Source organism: Oryzias latipes, chromosome 1 (genome assembly GCF_002234675.1).
Source record: "Oryzias latipes chromosome 1, ASM223467v1".
In the NCBI taxonomy this organism is placed as follows: domain Eukaryota; kingdom Metazoa; phylum Chordata; class Actinopteri; order Beloniformes; family Adrianichthyidae; genus Oryzias; species Oryzias latipes.
The window spans coordinates 14,982,810-15,003,985 of NC_019859.2; the positions used below are offsets into that span (position 1 = coordinate 14,982,810).

General features: G+C 38.4%; 2 protein-coding genes and 1 long non-coding RNA gene across 3 annotated transcripts in view; 1 reads left to right on the forward strand and 2 right to left on the reverse strand.

Annotated features, from left to right (window-relative positions):
* Positions 1-18: 18 nt before the first annotated feature.
* Positions 19-21,176, reverse strand: part of bdh2 (3-hydroxybutyrate dehydrogenase 2) — a 56,484-nt gene continuing 35,326 nt past the window's right edge. Inside the window, exons 5-13 of the mRNA XM_023957017.1 lie at positions 5,765-5,855; positions 4,639-4,717; positions 3,838-3,934; positions 3,415-3,523; positions 3,206-3,266; positions 2,332-2,445; positions 2,094-2,152; positions 1,047-1,139; positions 19-269 (exon numbers count right to left, since the gene is read on the reverse strand). Coding sequence (XP_023812785.1) covers positions 216-269; positions 1,047-1,139; positions 2,094-2,152; positions 2,332-2,445; positions 3,206-3,266; positions 3,415-3,523; positions 3,838-3,934; positions 4,639-4,717; positions 5,765-5,855 — 757 coding nt within the window. The 3' untranslated portion in view covers positions 19-215. The remainder of the gene's footprint in view (positions 270-1,046; positions 1,140-2,093; positions 2,153-2,331; positions 2,446-3,205; positions 3,267-3,414; positions 3,524-3,837; positions 3,935-4,638; positions 4,718-5,764; positions 5,856-21,176) is intronic.
* Positions 9,439-13,414, forward strand: LOC105354169. The gene is made up of 3 exons (XR_908849.3): positions 9,439-10,136; positions 11,136-11,284; positions 12,663-13,414. It is a non-coding gene; the product is annotated as an uncharacterized LOC105354169 (long non-coding RNA).
* LOC110015130 (protein TsetseEP-like) lies at positions 14,226-20,748 on the reverse strand. Its single transcript, XM_023957041.1, has 5 exons — positions 20,342-20,748; positions 18,613-18,738; positions 15,137-15,439; positions 14,523-14,688; positions 14,226-14,396 (listed from the first exon to the last, which is right to left on the reverse strand). Exons 1-5 carry the CDS (start codon positions 20,371-20,373, stop codon positions 14,385-14,387), a joined length of 639 nt encoding a protein of 212 aa, XP_023812809.1. The 5' UTR covers positions 20,374-20,748; the 3' UTR covers positions 14,226-14,384.

Consider the following 21,176-nt stretch of genomic DNA (forward strand, 5'->3'; position numbering starts at 1 on the left):
TATTGGTCTGAAACAGACCATGTTTTCAAATGTTTTTATTATGTTTTCTAATCATCTGGCACATTTATTACACACATTTGAAGTACTGTATGCTGCATTATTTTCAACAATGATTCAAGTAATCTTCAACTAAGTAAAAACATCTACAGAATCACCATCAAGAAGTGCAGCTTCATTTTAATTTTGAATGAAAATTTCCAATCATAAAGGATTCTTCATAGACTCCATCCTCCATCAATGATGTGCTCCGTCCCAGTCACATAGGCGGACTGTAGAACATAGAAATGCTTGTAAACTGCTGGGAGAATTCAACCAGAACTAATCAACAAGCTGACTTTGGAAAAATACATTAAATATATGTGTATATATGTATTATATATATATGTATTTAAAGTATTAAATACAAATACATTAAAGACCCACTCTGATGAAAACTGTGATGGAGGATATGATAGATATCTCTATCTATCTATCTATCTATCTATCTATCTATCTATCCATCTATCCATCTATCCATCCATCCATCTAAAGCAAATATATCTTACAGTTGCATTTCTGAGTATTTCTTTATTCAAATAATTTTGAATCAGGAACAGACGAAAAAATGTTGATGGAAAAAGACATAACTGGTCCGCTCCATTCTAATGCATTTACTTGTAGACAAATAGATCCGTGTATGTCTTTGTTTTTCTCGTCCGAGCTGAAATCTGGCTCAAACCTATACAGCTCTAATATTGCTCACCATTTTTGTGGCATCGGTGATGTCAGGTTGGTGTTGTGAGGGGCTGTAGGCTAGCGGCTGTGAGCGTAAACAAAGGGATGATGGGAAGTGGGGGAAAGGCTTACTCCAAGCCACCGGTCTCGCCCAAAAGTCAGTGGCGAATTCGTAAAAAACTACTGCTGTTCTGCAATAACGATGCCTTAAAAAATGATTGGCTAAAAACGGCATAATCATAATTTTTACAAAAAATCAATGGGAATGCCTTAAAAATAGATCAACAGATGATCAAAGTGGGACTTTAATGCGTTTCTTAGGAAATCCTCACCTCATCGGAGGCAAGGTACACACAGAGGTGTGCAACTTCTTCCGCCGTGCACATTCTTCCAGTTTTCTGTCTAGCCATGAAATCCTTATATGCCTGCAAAGAATAAAACATTCAAACGTTACAAAACCTTTCAGGACATCCAGTTATTGGCGCGCACACACGGATGCCCTTTGTTTTTGACCGTTGCCCTTCAGCGGTTGACAGCCTAGATATACATAGCTGGAAAGTGTTTAAGGTATGATAAGGAAAATGTTACTCTTTAATCAGAGTTCTTATCGACAAAGATGCATAAAATTGTTAGTCCAATAAAAAGCTGAAATGCTTAGGCTGAAATCAGAAGGGCCAAGTTGTATTTTTTATCCTCCTGGAATGTCGTTAGTTTTTTTTTTATAAGCCAGAAAAGGCAAAATAATAAAAGGTAAGGAAAATAAAGACTAAATATTAAAAAAAAAACATTGCTATCCAAATTAAAGATCTTTGTAGTCCACATTTGTGTTAATGTTGAAAATATGTATTTTCTTTTTCTTTTTCCTTTTCACTTCAACTTATAAAGGTTATGTAGACCCTATTGCTAAAGGGGATGATGCTGCACAGAGGATAGAAACTGGTAGAATTGTTGTCATATGTCATTTCATTTAATGAAAAACTTTATTTGATATACTGTAGATTTTTCTCAGTCAGAGCTCTAACACCCTTGAAAAGCTTTACAAACATCTTCCAGTGATGATGTGTTAAAGGCAGGCGCCTAAACATTTATCCTATGCATGTTTTATTTATTTATTTCTATCTTTTTTGTACATGTAAAACCTTAAAAAAGGGTTTATTTGAAACAATACAAAACAATACAAGTTAAAAGTGAAATGTGCAATATAAATAGATTTTTCCTTTTACCGGTAATTATTTTGTTTTAACTGAGAAAGTCCTACTGAGATCAGCAGATCTCTTTTTCAAGGGCAAAAACCTGAAACTTTGAATATATTAAAAGGAAAGAACATTTCTATCAGATATCAATCAAAATATTTTGGAAAAAATTAGGGTTTACTGTACTTTTTCTGGGTCAGGTTGGGCCTGGATCCTGTCCCGGAGGGACGGAGTATCAACAGTCCCTAAGATGATGGGGAAAAAAATAGTAAAAAGGCAGGTTAGGCAATATTCCTAAACAAAGAAAAAGTCTGTTTTTTTTATTACTTCACTTAGGGGTTCAAGGAATTTTCCACGATATCAAAAAGTCAGCAGAACGTAAGAGCAGAGCGGAGATCCCCTGTGACAGTGGGCGGAGACTTACCGGGACAAATGCAGTTGCAGCGGATGCCTTGCTCGATGAAATCTGCCGCTATGGATTTGGTGAGTCCTATTACAGCAGCCTTCGATGTGCTGTAGACGAAACGGTTCACCACACCTGCATTCACAGGGAACAACCGTCATTCACAAACTAGCATGTGAAGAAGAAGCTTTTGATCACACATGCAATAAAAACTATCAAACAAAAGAGAGAAAAGTATAAATTCAATAGTCAACATTTATGTTTTGGCTTTTTAAAAGTGTAAAGTCTCACTAAATCATGTTTTGATCTATTGTAAAAGTGTCTCCAGTTGTCTTTTAAATATGATTATGCCATTTTTAGCCAAAACATACAAACAAAAGAGTTGTTTTCTAGGACAAAATTTCTGCAGAGCAGCAGGAGTTTAACAAGAGTTGTGGGCTAACATCACCGCCACAACAAAAATGGCGAGCAATATTGGAGGTATCCAATTGTACAGTTTTAAGCCAGATGACACCTCAGATGAGGAAAACAAACACGTCTAGTCATTTACAAGTGGATGTATCAGAATGAAGCGGAGCCAAGCAGCACCAAGAACATGTTAGAAACACCCAAAACAGGATTTTCATCTCAGTGGGTCTTTAAAGGAAAGTTAGCAAATTGTTTACAAATTCAAGTGCTCAAGTGCTCTTTTTTTTTTTTATCTGAATTATTGATAAACTAGAAAAAACAGAATTCCAGTCTGTGGAAGCGTCTTCTTGCCTGTCCCAATAGAATGAGTGAAGACTTTTGGGATAAAAAAGCAGCAAAGAAACGTATGTGACATTTTGTTTGCAGAAATAATTTCAAAATGTGCTTTTTCCACAATTGCCGCAAACACTAAGGAGAATATTTTTACCTTTAATGCTTGAAGCAACTGAAGACATGTTAATAATATTTCCTGATTTCTTTTCCAACATCTAGAGAGACAAAAAACACAACATATAACAGTGACTGACTTCATTTAGTAGTTCATATTAGCCAACAAAGAATGAGCCCAGCTTTGATGGCTCACTAAATACGTGTCGTTTTGTCCAGTGTAGAGTAAAGAGGGTTGGGGTTAGCCACCTTGGGCAGGAAAGCCTTGCACATGAGATACATGCTCCGCACATTGACATTCATTGTGAAGTCCCAGTCAGCCTCCTCGCAGTTCAAGATGCTGCCATGGTGCACAAACCTGTACCAACATTTAAAGCTTTAGTGCATGTCATCACAGGCTCCAGACCATAATGCCTCTTATTGGGGGATAACACAATGGTGGAAACTAGAAATGTGGTTGAGGTGAATGTCATCAGTCTCTGTGCTTTACCAAAGCATCAGCAGTAGTCCTTTAAAAAGGATTGACAGCAGCTCAAGCTGAGATTTAACCCTTTCGATGCAAGGACTTTGGAGTGGCGATTAAGCAGGGGCGTAAACAAGTGAGGCAACCGTTTACAGGAACAAAAAGTTGGGCTGTTCTCTAAAGAGAAGGAGAGTGGGACACACACACACCCTGCAACATTGAACACCACATCCACATGAGCGTGTTCTTGAGCCAAAGCTTCTACTTCCTCCTTTTTGGTCACATCCACCACTTTGGTTCTGATTCCTAAAATCAGGAAGAAAACGGATCAGTGCACACAGTTTTAATGTGCATTTCTACATCCTCTTCTATGAGTGAGAGTACATGCATGTGTGCTGACAGCCTTAGCAGCAAAAACTCGTTCAATAACCCTTTTTTCTCTCCACCATTTATTTCTGGTAGACTTTAGTCTGCCAAATACTTCTACAGTCTATGATGGTCGCTTATGACCAGCGACTTGCAGAGAGGTTAAGGGTTGGCGATGCTCAGATTCCTCTAATTTACAATTTCAGTAACTAAAGTTTTTGTTTGTGCTAAACAAAAAGTTAAACATAAGCAGTTTCCACTTAACACATAAATACACTTGTATTTAAGGATTATGGTTAATTATAAATATATTACAACTTCTGCTGTTTTGCAGAAGCATACATATTTTTGTGTGTTTTTATACATTTTTTTTTAATTATCAAGTTTTGCTATAAAAGTTGATGAATTGAGCACTTTGTTTCAAACTTGTCACAAGATGATATGATTTGGTAAATGAAGCATTTTTGAAAGCTCCACACACTCAAACCCAAACTAAGTCACAGCTTTAGAGGTTGTGTTTTAAACTTAAAAGTCAAATCCATAACAATTAAGATGTAAAATGACAGAAAAATCTCCCACTGTCCAGGCCTTAAGCCTCTTGTAATCCAGCAGATGGCAGCAGCAGACCACTCTCTTTATCTTACCTCTAATTCCTTCCAGCTTCTTCAGCTTTTCTCCATTTATGTCTGTTGCAGTGACCTGAGCTCCTTCATTTGCAAAAGCCTGAATTTAAAAAGGTTGAGTTAGTTCCAAACATCTATGTCTGTCATGGCAGTTTTTTGCTCCTTTTTTTTTTTTTGCAAAAGATGGTTACTAACAGCCTTTTTTTTCTATTATAGAAGTAGGAATACATTTGCCAGATGGATATTTTCAAATCCACAGACCTCTTAAAATTATTTAGAGACTAAATAGTAAATTCCTTAAGTAAGACACATCCAATAAAATTGATTTGACCAATGTGAGTAAGGCAGTTTATCAAAATAATAGCTTATAGGAAAATACTGTATTTTCCGGACTATAAGTCGCTGCAGAGTATAAGTCGCACCAGCCCAAAAATGCATTATAAAGTAGAAAAAACACAGATAAGTCGCACTGGACTATAAGTCGCATTTTGACGGGAAATTTATTTGACAAAATCTGAGACCAAGAACTAATAACTTGCACAATCTCATATGACACAATCATAGCAGACTGTTTATCTCATAATTTCATAGTAATTCTTTCTCATACTTATTTATTTATTCCTTTCTTGAAGCATAGTTGTCCAACTAATACTCTGTTTTCATCCTGTATTTGTAGAAACAGTTGTCATTTTTATTGCATTTCTGAATCTATGAAATCATTGGAAAATAGAAAATTATGTTTTTAGCCTTCAAGATCTTACTGTAAAAAAAGTTTGCTGATTCTCTGAGTCACTTAACATACTCTTAACACTTAACATACCTCATACAACAAATTGACCCAGGAACATCATCTCTGTTCCTCACAAATGAACATAACAGGAGGGTTAACAATGTATTTATTTCAATTTATTTCTAATATAAGTCACTGCTGAGTATAAGTCGCACCCTTTGCCAAACTATGAAAAAAAGGGCGACTTATAGTCCGTAAAATACGGTAGTTGTTGATGATAAAACATTGTCTACACAAGGAATGGCTAAAATACGTGATGCAGGTCAAACTATTCATAAATGTTACATTTGCAACCTTAAACTATTTGGAATTTGTTACAATGTAATTTGGAAGAAAATTGTAACAAAATCTACATACAATTGCTGCAGCACGTCCAATTCCCTGCGCAGCAGCAGACAGCACAATCACTTTCCCATCCAGGCGACCCATGATGCACCTTTCACGGCGGCTGTGAAACAGGCGAAAATACAGCACTGATCAATAAGAAGATCATTATGATGATAAACACAAAACCTGTTTGTTCATTAGCTGTGTTCACTGTCTATTAAACAAACAGCTTTTATTGGGAAATCTGTGGCTGATGACATAAATGTTTCTAAATGAAGAGATACAAAGATTCAAGATTCAAAGGGTTTATTGTCATACGCACAGTGAGAAACGGGTTTCCCTGCACTATGAAATTCTTACTTTGGTGTCTACTCCGAGTGCCAAAACCTATACAGGAAACTGAAAATTTGCACAAAACATACACACAAAAAACACAAGATGTCGTGCAAATTTCTATATGCAAAGCAAAAAGTAAAAAAGAAATAAAAATAAAACGAGAAAAACCCATTTAAAGCAATAAATAACACAAGATAACAGCTAACTGTTAAAGATGATTGTGTGTGGCTGCACCAAGAAAAACAGGCCAGTAGCTTCCACTATTATCCATCCTATCATGGCTTATGAAAACTCACCAATCAGAATTATGTAACTCAGAATTTTCTAATAACTTCTGCAGACTTTACAGCATTTATAAATCACATTGATGACCATTTTAAGGATCACAGAACGCTAGTGACAGTTTCAAAGTCCCATGCTATAAACCTTACAAACCTTTTAAGTAAATATTCTATTTGATAGCAGGTAATGTGAATGAGAGCTTATGCTGTATCTTATTAAACATGAACTTCGCCAATACGGTCTTTTCTCATCAGTTTCTTTCAAAGTAAAACATAAAGCTTAATTTCATGACGCTTTTATTTTGAAAACCAGACACCCTCTTTTAAGCTCTAACTAGGTTGCAACTAGAGTAAAATGTTAATAAATGATGGGACTCTTGACAATGACAATACTAAATGTTCTTGTAACGATTTCGTTACAAGAACATTTTTACATTTTAACGAAGTTTGCATTAAAATATCTTATATTAGAGAAAGTTCGCTAAAAGTTGCGTTAAAGCAAAAGAGAAGGGGATTTCAAACCACACGCAGCTCCTGCAATGCGAACAAGGCCTATGATGAGACAACTGCGTGTTCACTCCGACAGCACGCATTTCTGTTATTAATACTTGCATAACACCGAGGACGACTTTTCATTACTAACTAGAAATTACTTCGTGCTTTCATCCAAGCAATAACAAAAAGAAAACCCAAAACTGGTGGTCAAAACCACGGGAATTTGTTGAGAACTTACTTTTTGGCTGCACAGCAATCACAACGACAGACGAAAGGGAAAAGACACGTGATGTCGTTCTTGGATTCCTATTGGTTCGAGACCAGGAAGTAGTTCCATAGAACCTGCTACACTTGGACTATGGAAGTTCAAAGTGGAAATGACCCAATCTACAAACCGTCACTGCATTGACTAAAGACAAAACAACTTTTATTTTTACACGTTTCTTTACAGGAGATTAGAGCCAATGTAAAAAAAGTTTTTTTTAAACGTTTTCCTCTTTATTGAAGGCTATTCCTTAAGTATGCTGCAGTTTACTAAAAGCACTTACTCACTAAAAGTGGGAATGTTGTATAATTCAGTTTACCTTTGATATACAATCTTTATTTTGCAAATCTTAACTGTTTCCATTTTTGTCTGAGAATGTTTTCAGTTATACTTTCTGCATTACTTGTATTAGGTCTACGATAAACATGCTGTGCTAATATTCAGGTATACTTTTTAAAATAAACTTCAGTGTACAGTACTACTTTTTGCTTAGGGATTTGTCCAGTCTTAATCTCCTCATCACACCTTCACTTTGAAATATTGGGGGGAAAAAAGAAAACATTCTGTTTGTTTTACCTTTGCAAAACATTTCGCATATTGAATGCAATGAAAAGTAAGTGAGTAAAGGTCATACCTAAAGGTTTCAATATTCAAACAAAAAAATCCCCCTTGATAAAAGTAGTACACTTAAAGTATATTTACTTGAGTGTTAGTATAAGTACTGTATATAAGTCATGTACAAGTAATGCAATAGTGATATTAACTCAATACTTCTTCAGACTAAATTGTAACATTTTAAACTTACAACACATAGTTTATAATAATAATTTCAAGTATAGTGCATCACTTGTAGTATAGACTTATTTTTGTAATAGACTTAAGTAGACTACTTTCTGCTAAAGGAAGTCAAGCAAAAGTTCCCAGATGAACAGTTTGTTTATATCTGTTGCAAAAATCAATTCTTACATACATATTGAAGGGGTATTTATTGAATTGCAGAGTTTACAGGAATGAGCCTCAATATTTTTTCCAAATGCGTCAGTCATTGCTAACTGTGGGAAGACATTTTGCACAATCATCTGACTGCACCACAGACCGTTTATACAGCCATTATTTGCAAACTTTAAAGTGTGCAGTTTCACTAAGTATGTGCAATGTTTATACTGTAAAAGATCTTGTATCTCATTTAAAAGATCGTCAGACACATTTAAACTAAAGTCTCAAAAAGTTTTTCAATCGTAAATAAATCTAAACATATTGGAATGCAACTATATATGTATTGTACTACTCCTTAATATTACCATATTTCACCTACTGAATAGAAATTTGAGGGAATAATTATAACTCATTACATTTTTCTCTTTTTACTTAAAACAAGCCATCAGAATTGTACATAAAGCCGGATATCTTGATCATACAAACAATTTATTTTATCAATCTAGACTTTCAAAACTATATGACCTTGTGGATTTTTAAACTTTTATACAGAGCCAGTCGCCAAATCGTTACCATTCAATATAAAAAAACAGTTCTTAGAAAATGAAGGAGGCTACAGACTGAGGGGATGTAGAAACTTCAAGATCAAATTGATAAGAACCACAAAGAAAAGTTTCTGTGTTGGTGTGTGGCACTAAACTATCAACGGGTTAAGTAATGAGCTCAAACAATGTTCAAATATTCAAGAAAATGTATAAAGAAACTGTGATTTCAGGATATGAAGATAAGAGGATTTAAGGATCAACAGGTGTTTGAATAATTTCAAAAACATGTGTGAACTTTATTGTGGTAAAATAATCAGTTCTTTTAATTACAACCAAGTATTACATTGTAATGTGCAATAATGATTACTGAAATGTTTTAATTATAATCAATAAGCTATCAATTTTGTTTACTTGATCTGCAATGTGTAGCAAAAATTAATGGTTTATTGTGATCATGTGTTCTAACGATAATCAATTATTATTACATATCGGTACCGTTACTGTTTACTGAAATCATGAATGAATGTTTTCTGAAGATCATCAATCATTACTAGGTACTGGATTTTGTTACTTCAAGAGAATCTATCCGATCAGAACCGGATTTAAAAACACTGTTAAACTATCAAATGAATGAACTCAGTAGGGGTGGGATTATTTAAGTTAGCTTCTTCCCACTCCTTTTCAAGCAATAAATCAAACTCTACTTAACTTTAGTTAATTATCTCTATATTTAATAAAGCAAATGTGATTTAAGTGACTTTTTGTTTTTTTGTCTTTTTAAACTATGCATTTCAACATTTTTGTAATGAGTTTGAAAAATATTTGTAATTTCTTTTTTTGCTTTGACTACAATGCTTGAAATAAATCAATAGATAAATTTAAAAAATAATCTAATATTGCAGAAGCAGGCCCGACATGTCTTCTTTTGAAACTGGTTGTGGACATGACGTGTTTAAGAAAAAGCATAATTTACTGCTTACACGTCTAGGAAGCATAAAGCAGGCTCATCTGAAAATTTTATTATGTATATGCTGCTTTTGAGGCCCATTTTTATAGGGTTCAGTTTTCTCAGACTTAAAGTTAGTGCTTCATGTGTTGCCACAGATTTGAAATGTGTTTTTGACCTGTGTGAGTGTTAACTTCATGCTGTCAAAGAGCTTATTTGTCATTTTAAGACCACGTGAAGGAGGGATGCTCTGTATCATGTCCAGTATCATGCGGTGTAGCTTTACAGATCGTGTCAGACCGTGGAACAAGTGAAAAAAATTATTAACGATTTGTGATCTTCACTGGTGTCCATGGATTAAATGAAATGCTCTTCACCTTTACCCACCTGTGTTATGCTAGGGATAACCCGTCAATGTAAGGATCACGTCATCTGGACCCCATAGGATAGCACAGAAGACATCAACTATCATCAAATTCTAAAAAGAGAGGAATAGAAGAAGCCGACACCAACCGTGGACTGGCCTGTGAGACACCTGGTGCATCACAGCGCTGTCAACAGGCAACAACATCAGAAGAGGATTGAGCGGGAAAACCAAGTGAGTTATGAGTCTTTGCTCCAAAACAGAACATTTTTCTTTAACCTTAATACATTTCAAGAATGATGCACGCGTTATAAAATACTCAATATAAAACGGACTGTTTTAATACTTTTTATTTGTTTGTCTGCTGAGTGCCAAACACAGTGAACAAAGCTGTTCACTGTTTAGGACGTCTCTACTTACATTAGACATGACACAATAAGTGGAGGATTATTTCCTTTGCTTGATGATCATTTAAAAATCATACAATGTGATTTCCTGGATTCTTTTGCTATATCCTGTTTCACAATTAAAATGTAACTATGATGAACGTTACAGACCTCTCTCAAACTTTACCATGAGAAAACGAGGAAATCTATTGACTGACAAAAAACTGTTTCTCCACTACATATGGAATATTTCATGCAGATTTTAGCTTTAAACAGGATTTCTGAAACAAAATTATATAAACAACACAAGTATACCTAACTTTGATTCCAAGAGTGTGTTTAGAGAGTGTGATGAGAAATGGGGGTTACATTTGTTTTGCGTTTGATTAAATAAAAGCAAAATTTGCTTTAAGTTGTCTGCCGTTTGTACTTATTGCTTTCCTTTAGTAGGGGGTGGGGGGATCCGGAAAAAATCGGAAATCGATTGAATTTTTTTAATTTTTGGCCACATCGCCCAGCCCTAATCCTAACCCCGACTCTCACCTGAAACCTTAACCCCTAACCAGAACCCTCAGAAAAGCACCATTCCTGTACATCTACAGATCCGTCTCAAATGAAAGTCTGAGCAACAGGTCATCCTCCGGTCTGTATTCACTGTAATGACTAGCTTTAGAACTTTGCTTATTTGTAGGTGCTGTTGTTTTCCTGCTGTTTTGATCGCGTCACTACTCTGCCCGACCCGGTGATTTCTTGGTGCACCATTGCTGAGGAGCGTTGCTGCTGCCAGGACTCCCAGGGGCTGAGTGTGCCTCATACTCTGATTCAGCTGACCTTCGTCCGTCCGCAGGCTGGAGCAGCGTCCAAAGCCGGATTGAGAGCTGTCTGTTCGGGTCTCCTGGCGTCCCGGACACCACTGGAGCTCAGTGTACCCTACCTCGGGTTGGCAACAGTTGCTGCCACTGTACCCAAGGGGCGTGGCTCTGAGACTTTGCAAGCGTAAGTGAGACTCAAATAGGGTTGGGCGATGTCCCTTAAATTGGCAGTTGACGATGTTTGCTGTCAAACATCGGGATGGATGATGATATCGTCGGGGGGAGGGGCTATTTTTAATTTTTCGTTCTTATATAATTGCTATTCGTTATTTTACTTTATTTATTTTATTACCCAACTAATGACTCATCCGCGATGATCCAGTCCAAACTGAGGGAAGGGACTTTAACAAAAAGAGTAACAAACAAAATAGAAAAGCAGTAGTCTGCTCCCGCACTTAACTAGTCTAGTGGACCGGCGGGGCGCGGACTTACAGCTTTGTGTTTGATGGGGGGGGGGGGGGGGGGGGGGTTGCTTTGTTTCATGTGAAATTCACAGCATTTGTTACCCTTTTAATCCACGTTACAGCCGCCGTTCCTTTTCTATTAAAGTCCCAAAATGAAAGTCCCGCCCCACTGCTTGACATGCAAATTTTAGCCAATCAGATCAACCAGAAAGATTCCTGCCCCTAAGTGACAAACACACCCCTGAATACCGCCCCCAAGTGACAAAAACGCCCCCATAACACCGAGCGTAAATCCAGCTGAGGGCGCAAAAGAGAATTGACCGAGCAAGATCACCGCTCGGTTAGGATTTCAGCCGTTCACTTGTAAAATACGGGGTCGCTTGGTTAGGATTGCGCCAGCACGGTTTTAAGGTTCACTCACTCAGTTCCTGAATACGCCCGCTTAGTTGTCTTTACGCCCTTTCAATTTTTGGCTGATATGTAATCCCATATGTGCGAATGATTTATTCCGACCTAAAGTGACCCTTGTGAATGTTTGTTATGTTCTGAAAACATTTCTCTGGGCGTGGCATCACAATGTTTTCTCTCCATCGTGATGTCACTCACCCATCGTCCATCGGCACAACCCTAGAGTCAAATGTATAGTTTGAATCAACTAGCAGAGAAATAATCTACATTTGATTAACTCATTCATAAAATGCTTCAATCATTATGTTTGAATATTACTGACTAAAAAAAGCTCTTTAGTTTGTTTCAGTAAAGGTTGTTTTTCTTTTCTTTCTTTTAATACAAGAAGTAAATCCACCAAGTACAGTACAGAAACGACACATTAGGCTAAATGATAAAAACTGATCATTCATGGTCACGTGTTCTTGCTTTGTCTTTAGTGAATTCTAAGTAAACGACTGAATAGCTTAACTCACAACAGTACAGAGAATTATTACAGAGAGCACTTAATTCAGATCTATGCTGTTTTTTCTTACATAAATATAGAATATTTAATTTTCAGGAATAAAAAATGTCTCTTTTGTTCTGTTGCTTAATTCATTTTTAGATTATATTTAATAAATGGCTACATGGTTAAATCTCTCTTTTCAGCATCTTCAGGTTCCAGGTCAGTCAGCTCCAGAGCCACAGTCAGTGAGACGGCTACGCTTGAAGCCCAAACTACACACGATGCAACCCAAGAACCCTGCTGCTAAGAACATTGGAACGACAGAACTCTGCAGGCCATCAGGATCTACTTCTGTAAAACACAAAGAGAACATCTGAGTTCTGACGGAACCATGAACTGGTCCAGTATGTGGACTCTACTCTCATTGGCCCTCTGGACGGGCAGGGGGAGCTTGAACTCAGCAGGGAGCTTGTCCTCAGTGTAACCTGTCTGTGAAGAACATCCTCTGAATCCGACAGTTGGCATGAATCTGATGAAAACGACAAGCTAAGATCAAACAATCTGCCGTAAAACATTTCCTCGCCAGCTTCACGTCCACAAACCTGGATTCACGGCGTCCCTGTTAAGTCGGATCGGAAGGAGGACTTTGTTGTTATTACCGACAGGTTGACGGTCTTGTGGCTCCACCCGTCCCCAAGGTTTAAGGCCAAGATGCACCTGAAGTGGTCCACCTTGTTTTCCTTTTGGATGGTGGGGAATTTGATCCATTGGCGGACCGTTTTATCATCCAAAATCTGGACTTCAAAAGAGAAATACTTTTTCCAGTTTTTCACCAACAGGACCAGGAGTCCTTTAGCAGAGTCTCCGGATATTCAGATCCGAAGGATGCTTTCTTTAAATCCGACAGGTTAACCCTTGTGCTATCTTAGATGACCCCACCCTTACATTTACGTGTTATTACTACCATGACAAAGGTGGATAAAGGTGGAAAGATTTCATGTAATTCATGGACACCAGTGAAGATCACAAATCATTGAAGAAAAAAGGTTCAGAGCACTGTCTAGTGGGTCTAGATGACCCAACTCCCAATGTTAAAGTGCCTAGGATAGCACAAGGGTTACACTGTTTTTGGCTCCACCCGTCCCACAGGTTTAAGACCAAGTTCACCTGAAGTGGTCCACCTTGGTCTCACTCTGGTTCTCACTCTCATTCTGAACCTCTGTCCTGCCCTTCACAAAGAAAGTACAACTCCCCGGGGCTCCCGCCGGCTCTCCGGCTTCGCTTGCGTTACCGCACTGGACATCTCGCAGCGCCTTGTTACCACTCTATGTTCGGGGATCTGAACCCGACTCGCTTTCGGCCGGGGGCAACAGAGCCCACCCCCCCTGCGCTTCCGAACGCCGTTTTCCCATCCCTTAGGACCGACAGTGATTTTTAGTATGTCTCCACTGGTGGTTCCACAGAAGAAGAATTGATCATCGTTCGAGAACTGTGAAGATGTGACTAATTCAGCAAATTTGGCCTATTTTTATAGATTGTGCTGATTTTTTTTACCACACGTTACAGCCACTAAAATACACCCACATCTAGTTGAAAGTCAGTTAATGTTTGATCCAATCAAACATAACAGCTGAATAAGGAGACAAAATCTTGTGCTTTTTACCTCCACACATTTAACATTCCTCTGAAGTCTACCTAAGTTACAGTCTGTGGGTCTAACTTTTCTGTTGACATCCAGTTCCCAAACTCATCGATAACCATGCCTGTCATTTTTTAGCAGAGCATTTATTTATTTATTAAATGTAGTCACAAAGTTATTTTTGAACACTATATATTAAATATATCCATTTACATAACATAACAATTCAAACAAAGAACATGAAGAAGAAAAACAAAATGAAGACAATTAAAAGCATTCTTCTTCCTCATTTTTCTCCCTGAAATCACAAAAAAAAATATTTTTAACTATAAATTGTACTTTGAAAAAAAAAATATCGTGGAGAAATGAGGTGTGTCGTGTGTGAGAAAGATGTCATGTTTTTGAGCAAACATTTTTAACTCACTTGGTTTTCTGAGGCCACCCTGCGCGCCTCCTTGGCGCCGTTTGTGGCGCTGTGCCACACCAGGGGCCTGGACCGGGGTGGGGGGTTATTTTGCGCCATAGATTTGTCGGAGGCGGCGTCTCTCCTCCTCTGAACTGGCCAAGGCCAAGAGCCTCCGTAACAGAAACTGACAACAGAATAAAATCAACAGATGACTTCACAAGTGAAAACTTCAAACAATCTCCGTATATAAAAATGTTTAAATAAGAAAATGTGAAATTTTAAACGTTGTGCCGACACAAAATATTTCTACATAAGTCAGTCTAATGGAAAAAGTTTAATGATGAAAACTCTAAAAAGACTCAATTGCAAAGTGTGTTTCATTTGAAATCAATTTTAGAAGAGTATTTGTAACTATAAATTGTACTTCTTTAAAAATATATATATATATCGTGGAAAATTGAGGCGTATCATATGTGAGAAGGATGCAAAGGATTACAATTGTGAGAAAAAACAGTCAAAAGTATTGAAACTTTAATTAATTTAATGAGTATTTTGTGACGAGTGCACCATTCTTAAAATGCACTTTGGTTAAAGAGAAATGTCATGTTTTTGAGCAAAAACTTATAACTCACTTGGTTCTCCCATTGTATTCTGGCCAATTCCCTGGCCCTGCCCTGCGCCCCATGCCATATAAATGGCGCTCTGGGCCGGAGTGGGGGTCTTGGCGGGAGCGGGGCTCTGGGAGGGGGTGGAATTCTGGGCCGGAGTGGGGGTCTTGGCTGGAGCGGGGCGCTGGGAGGGGGTGGGATTCTGGGCCGGAGTGGGGGTCTTGGCGGGAACGAGGCTCTGGGAGGGGGTGGGGCTCTGGGCTGGGGAGTGGCTCTACGAGGGGGTGGGGTCTGAGAGAGGGTGTGGGTGGAAATTTCTTCATTTTCCTGTGAGTTCAGAATACATATGTGAACGGTTAAGGCACATATCACTAGAGGAGACATCACGTAATTCCTCATGGGAGGAGAGCACCGCCATCTTGGTGGACAGAAATCCTTAAAAGATGAGCACACCAATATCTTGTATAAAGTAAACACAGCACATTTTTTTCAACTTTACAGCAACATTTTCAAGTGGCACCTCTGTCCACAACACGCTGAATTGTTGCAAGCAGAAAGGGGAAGGATGCCGTTCAAATGTCGTGGAGAAATGAGGCGTATCATATGTACATAGGATGCAAAGGATTACAATTGTGAGAAAAAAACGGTCAAAAGTATTGAAACTTTAATTAATTTGATGAGTATTTTGTGACGAGTGCACCATTCTTAAAATGCACTTTGGTTAAAGAGAAATGTCATGTTTTTGAGCAAAAACTTATAACTCACTTGGTTCTCCCATTGTATTCTGGCCAATTCCCTGGCCCTGCCCTGCGCCCCATGCCAAATAAATGGCCCTCTGGGTGCGAGGTGTGAGGTGAATGGTTAAATTTATCCATTTATGAACATAATGTTCAAACCAAGAACATCAACAAAACACAACAAACAAACAACAACAAAATGAAAACAACTACTAGCGTTTTTCTTCTTGATTCTTCTCCCTGAAATCACAAAAACCGAAATCACATCCTTAAATTATTTCAGCATTTAAATTTGTTATCACATAAATATTCCATTTTATTGTTCATCCATCCATTTTCTATTCCGTTTTTCCCTTTCGGGGTCACGGGGCTGTCGGAACTTGGGCTAATTTTAGTTTGCGCCATAAATTTGCCGGAGGCGGCGTCTCTCCTCCTCATTTCTGGCCAAGGCCAGCAGCCTCCTCAACAGAAATTGGTTTTCCCATTGGACCCTGCGGGCCTCCTTGGCTCTTGCGTTGGCGGTATGCCAGACCAGTGGTCTGGGCATACGGTTGGGGGCAGCTTGGGGGTTCCTTTGAGGACGTGGGGGTGGGGGGTTATTTTGCTGTGGTGAGGGGTTATTTTCCTGGGGGGGATTTTGATTCTCCATATTTTCTGGCTTGAGGGGGTTTTCTTCTTCGAAACAGTCATGGGGCGCAGGCGGAGTGAGTGAAACTGCTGTACAGACAGCATGAGAACAATCACTTTTCTTTAGTTTCCAATGTGGAAAAGAGCATTTTTTAAGTATTACCTTAAGTTTATAAAAACACCAACCACACCAATCCCTTGCTTTTCTGTTAATATTATGAAAAAGGCCTTGCAGAAAGTCATTTCTGGGTTTGAGGTTTGGTTTCTTTTTTCATAGATGGTAAAAGTTTATTGAGGAAATCTCTAAAAAGGCAAAATTGCAATGTGTCTGTTTTCATTTGAAGTCAATTTTACAATAATATTTCTAACTATAAATAGGCTCCGTGCACGAAAGTAAGGAGTTCTACTTCCGCCGCCTTGAGTGTGAGGCCGACCATTTCCGGCTTGCGACTTCTATAGCAGCGACACGGCAGATTTTGATTGCGAAAGATGGTACATTTCGCCCGTTTTCTACAAGGTCTCCCGAAAATCGACGTGAACGACATCTACAGGATTGTCGACCAGTGCGTGGTTACATGGGCAAAATATCGTGTCGAAAATACCGAAAAGGAAATGTGTCCCGTTGTAAACAAACCTGTGCTGTCACATATTTATGCAGCAGCTCGTTAATATACGAGGCGATCTTCCAAACGTGCTTTTATTAATTTTATGAATATTATGAAGTGCCTGTTCGCTCATCATTTTATATTTAATCCTTGTGGTCAGTGCTTTTTTTGTGGAAGAAGAACAGAACTGAAGAACACCCAAGTGTTAGGAGAGGCTAACAACACGGGCTAACAACATCAGCCTTTATTTGTCGGGGCACAATTAGAAACACAATTCCATGTGTCGTGATTTTTTGAACAGTTTCTAAGGACTGAGCGGCATTTCTGCTCTGAAAAGCTCACACACACTGTGCTCTGCTCTGTCCTTGTGAGTCCGGCAGCCGCTAACCCAAAGCGGCGGTTCGGCTCGCAGTCCGAATTCTCACACATAACAAAACGCACACGTAACAAAGCCACCCTCCCCTCAAACACATAAATAACCCGGGGGGTTTGCTGGGGGGGATTTTGCTTCTCCATTATCTGTTAATTCGGCAAACATACGTGCAACGGTTAACGTTGAAGTACCTACAAGCTGAGTGGTTAGCTTCCATTTTATTGTACAAAAGATAAAATGAAAGCACATATATCTAACAAACAATTTATCTAACTATAGTACACACTAGGGCTGCACGATATGAGGAAAACTTGCGACTAATACGATATTAGTGATCAATATTGCGATAACGATAAATTTGCGGTAAATAAACAAATAGAAAAATAAACAAAAACATCATTCCCATTTCATTGCAACAGTTTAAAAATTATACTCCAAATGACCCTCATCGACATGGGGGACAAACGTCAGGGTGGCTAACCCTGGTCCTCAAGAGCCACAACCCTGTCTGTTTTCCAATTCTCCCTAGACTGCTCGATAATGATAACCAAAATCAGGTGTGTTCAGTCAATCAGGATGTGAAATCACTTGAGTCAGCCAATCAACAGCAAGCTGGTTAAGTAGAGCTGGAAAACAGGCAGGGTTGAGGCTCTTCAGGACCAGGGTTAACATAATAGGCCTCCATCTGATTGGTCAACAATGGGAAGGCGTCCATCTGATTGGTCAAAGCATAAAGGGATTTATTTGATTCGTTAAATGCTTCAAGCTGCTAGAAGATTGTTTTAACACATTTTGGGTTTGCGATTTATTGCGATATTCGCCGTCTTTTGCGATATGCATATTGCAGTGCTGGATATTGCGATAACGATAAATTTGCGGTATATTGTGCAGGCCTAGTACACACACAACAAATTTAATCAAACTTAAGAGAAGAAATTACTTCTAAAAAAATATGACCTATGTATTTCTTAATCAATACATTTTGTGAGTTGCCCTACTAAAACTGCACATTGGTTTATCTCCATTTACAGGTTGATCAAACAGATTGCAGATACAAATAGTGAAAAATACAAACATGCAAAAAGAAGTCACAGATCTGTTTTACCACCATCAAACATTTGCACATGCCAGTGTAAAAAATTAAAATGGATTACTTACCGCATACTACAATGATTAGGAGTCATATTCACGTCATCTGTATTTACTTCTTCTGGAAGGCACACGTCATCCACATGGAAAAACATTGCATCTTCCTTTTCCTCCAAGTAGGCCAGCAGAAGATCACTGCATAAGTGACATCAGCAGGCTTAGTAACGGTTTCATTGAACACTACACACATATTTTCTAATGCACATATTCTATGTTTCCAGGACATATAAGCAGTAAATCCATCCCATTAATTTGTTTTAAAACCACTCACTGGACATGATACAGAGCATCCCTCCTTTACGTGGTCTTAAAATGACAAATAAGCTCTTTGACAGCATGAAGTTAACAATCACACAGGTCAAAAACACATTTCAAATCTGTGGCAACACATGAAGCACTAACTTTAAGTCTGGGAAAACTGTGGACCCCATAAAAATGGGCCTTAAAAGCAGCATATACATGATGAAATTTTCAGATGAGCCTGCTTTATGCTTCCTAGACGTGTAAGCAGTAAATGATGATTTTTGAACACAGATCATGATGTCCACAACCAGTTTCAGATGATGACATGCCGGACCTACTTTCTGCAATTATATGACCTTTAAATGAGATACAAGGTCTTTTGCAGAGTAAACCCTTGTTTTTCGCGGGTGTTACGTTCCAAAAAGAACCCGTGATAGGCAAAATCCGTGAAGTAGAAACCTTTATTTTTTTTAACAATTATTATACAATTAAATACTCTTATACATTGAAAAGAAAGAACAAACCATTTTACAGGCTCAAGCATTTGTTTCACAAAAACAAATAGAAGTACTTTAGAAACGTTTTTTCAACAAATAACTTCTGTACTGCTGTCAAATAATAAGTTTAATCATCAATGTGAACAGAAGGCTTCAAATCGCGGAGATTAGCCCCGCCCACCGCGACCCGAGTAATGGATTAAACAGGAGAAAATTTAAAATGATTATGAAAAAAATACAAAGTACAGTGGGACAAATAGTGACTCAGGTGTATTTCACTGCTCTTCAGACTGAGCCGCTGCATCCTGCAGTGTTTTCTTCATTTGAAGCCCGCAGTGCAGGTGTGTTTGATCGGGAGAAGAACATAATGATTGGCAGTTGAAGTCGCTGTTTTTTCTATGGGTTTTGAGAAACTCGAAATTGCAAAAGATGATTTGCACTTGCGTAATGTAAATTTGGCAAGCTGTTTTACGTACGTGTACATATTAAACTGCAGCGTTATTGACGCACAGATACTATAGAGAAGAAGCGGAGTGGCTTTTTAGCCAATCAGAATGCAGAGCACAATGCACGATGCAAATCCGTGAAGTAGCGAAACCGTGAAAAGTAAACCGTGTTATAGCAAGGGATCACTGTATTAACATTGCACATAATGAAACTGCACACTTTAAAGTTAGCAAATAATGGCTGTAGAAACGGTCTGTGGTGCGGTCACATTGTGAATGGGATGAACCCTGCTGACCCTGGCTGGAAGTACAAAATGTCTACCCACAATACTGACGCTTTGGAAATAATATCGAGGCTCATAATTCCTATTAACTCTGTAATGCAAGAAATACCCCTTCAATATGTACGTTTTTATTACAAAAAGCACAATTTTTCATTTTTAGATTTTAATAATTACTTTTACCGCCACACTGCGAGTAGCCCAGAAGTCTGTACGTACGGAGCTAGCTTAATTATGCACCTGAGTTGGAGGAACGAAGTAGCAAACTTACCGTGCAAACTCCAAAGTTTTTACTTGAATCATTTAAAGACAAGCAATACGAATGTTGAAGATTCATCCCATGGATTGTTAAAACACAGAAAACATTCGACAGTCGCTAGTCCAAAGTCTCTCGTTCTCTGCACTTCTCCCGCCGCTTACCGTCTCCTGCCCGTTAGTGACGTCAGCCACAGCGTTTTCCCTCCCACTGTGTTCAACCAATCAGAAATCTGTGTCACTTGAGCCTGTGATACAGTTTGAAATTCAAATCTGGTTACAACAGGCTTCTGTTAGTTCAATGCTTCTCGTCACCCCAAGTTTACAATTGACATTTTGATGTTTGACATTTTCCATCAATGTATTCTTTCTGTCTGCCTGTCACTTAGTTGGTGTCAGTATTGGACATAAAGACAGCAGGTAATGCAGGAAAACAGCTGCACTTTATGAGATCATTAATAAACAATCCATCATTTAGAAAAAGAATCAGCACAATGTTTTTTACCTATTTCTTCAGACTAAAAAACGTTAATGTTTCAGATCATTCATTCATCATTCATTTTCTGTACCGTTTTTTCCCTTTCGGGGTCACGGGGCTGCTGGAGCCTATCCCGGCCACTTGTGGCGAAGGCAGAGGGACATCCTGGACAGGTTGCCAGTCTGTCGCAGGGTAAATTATCCAGAATCACACATCCATTCACTCTCACACTCACACCTATGGTCAATTTAGAGTTGCCAATCAACCTATGAAGCATGTTTTTGGATGGTGGGAGGAAGCCGGAGATCCCAGAGAGAACCCACGCATGCACGGGGAGAACATGCAAACTCCACACAGAGAGGTCTCATTGATG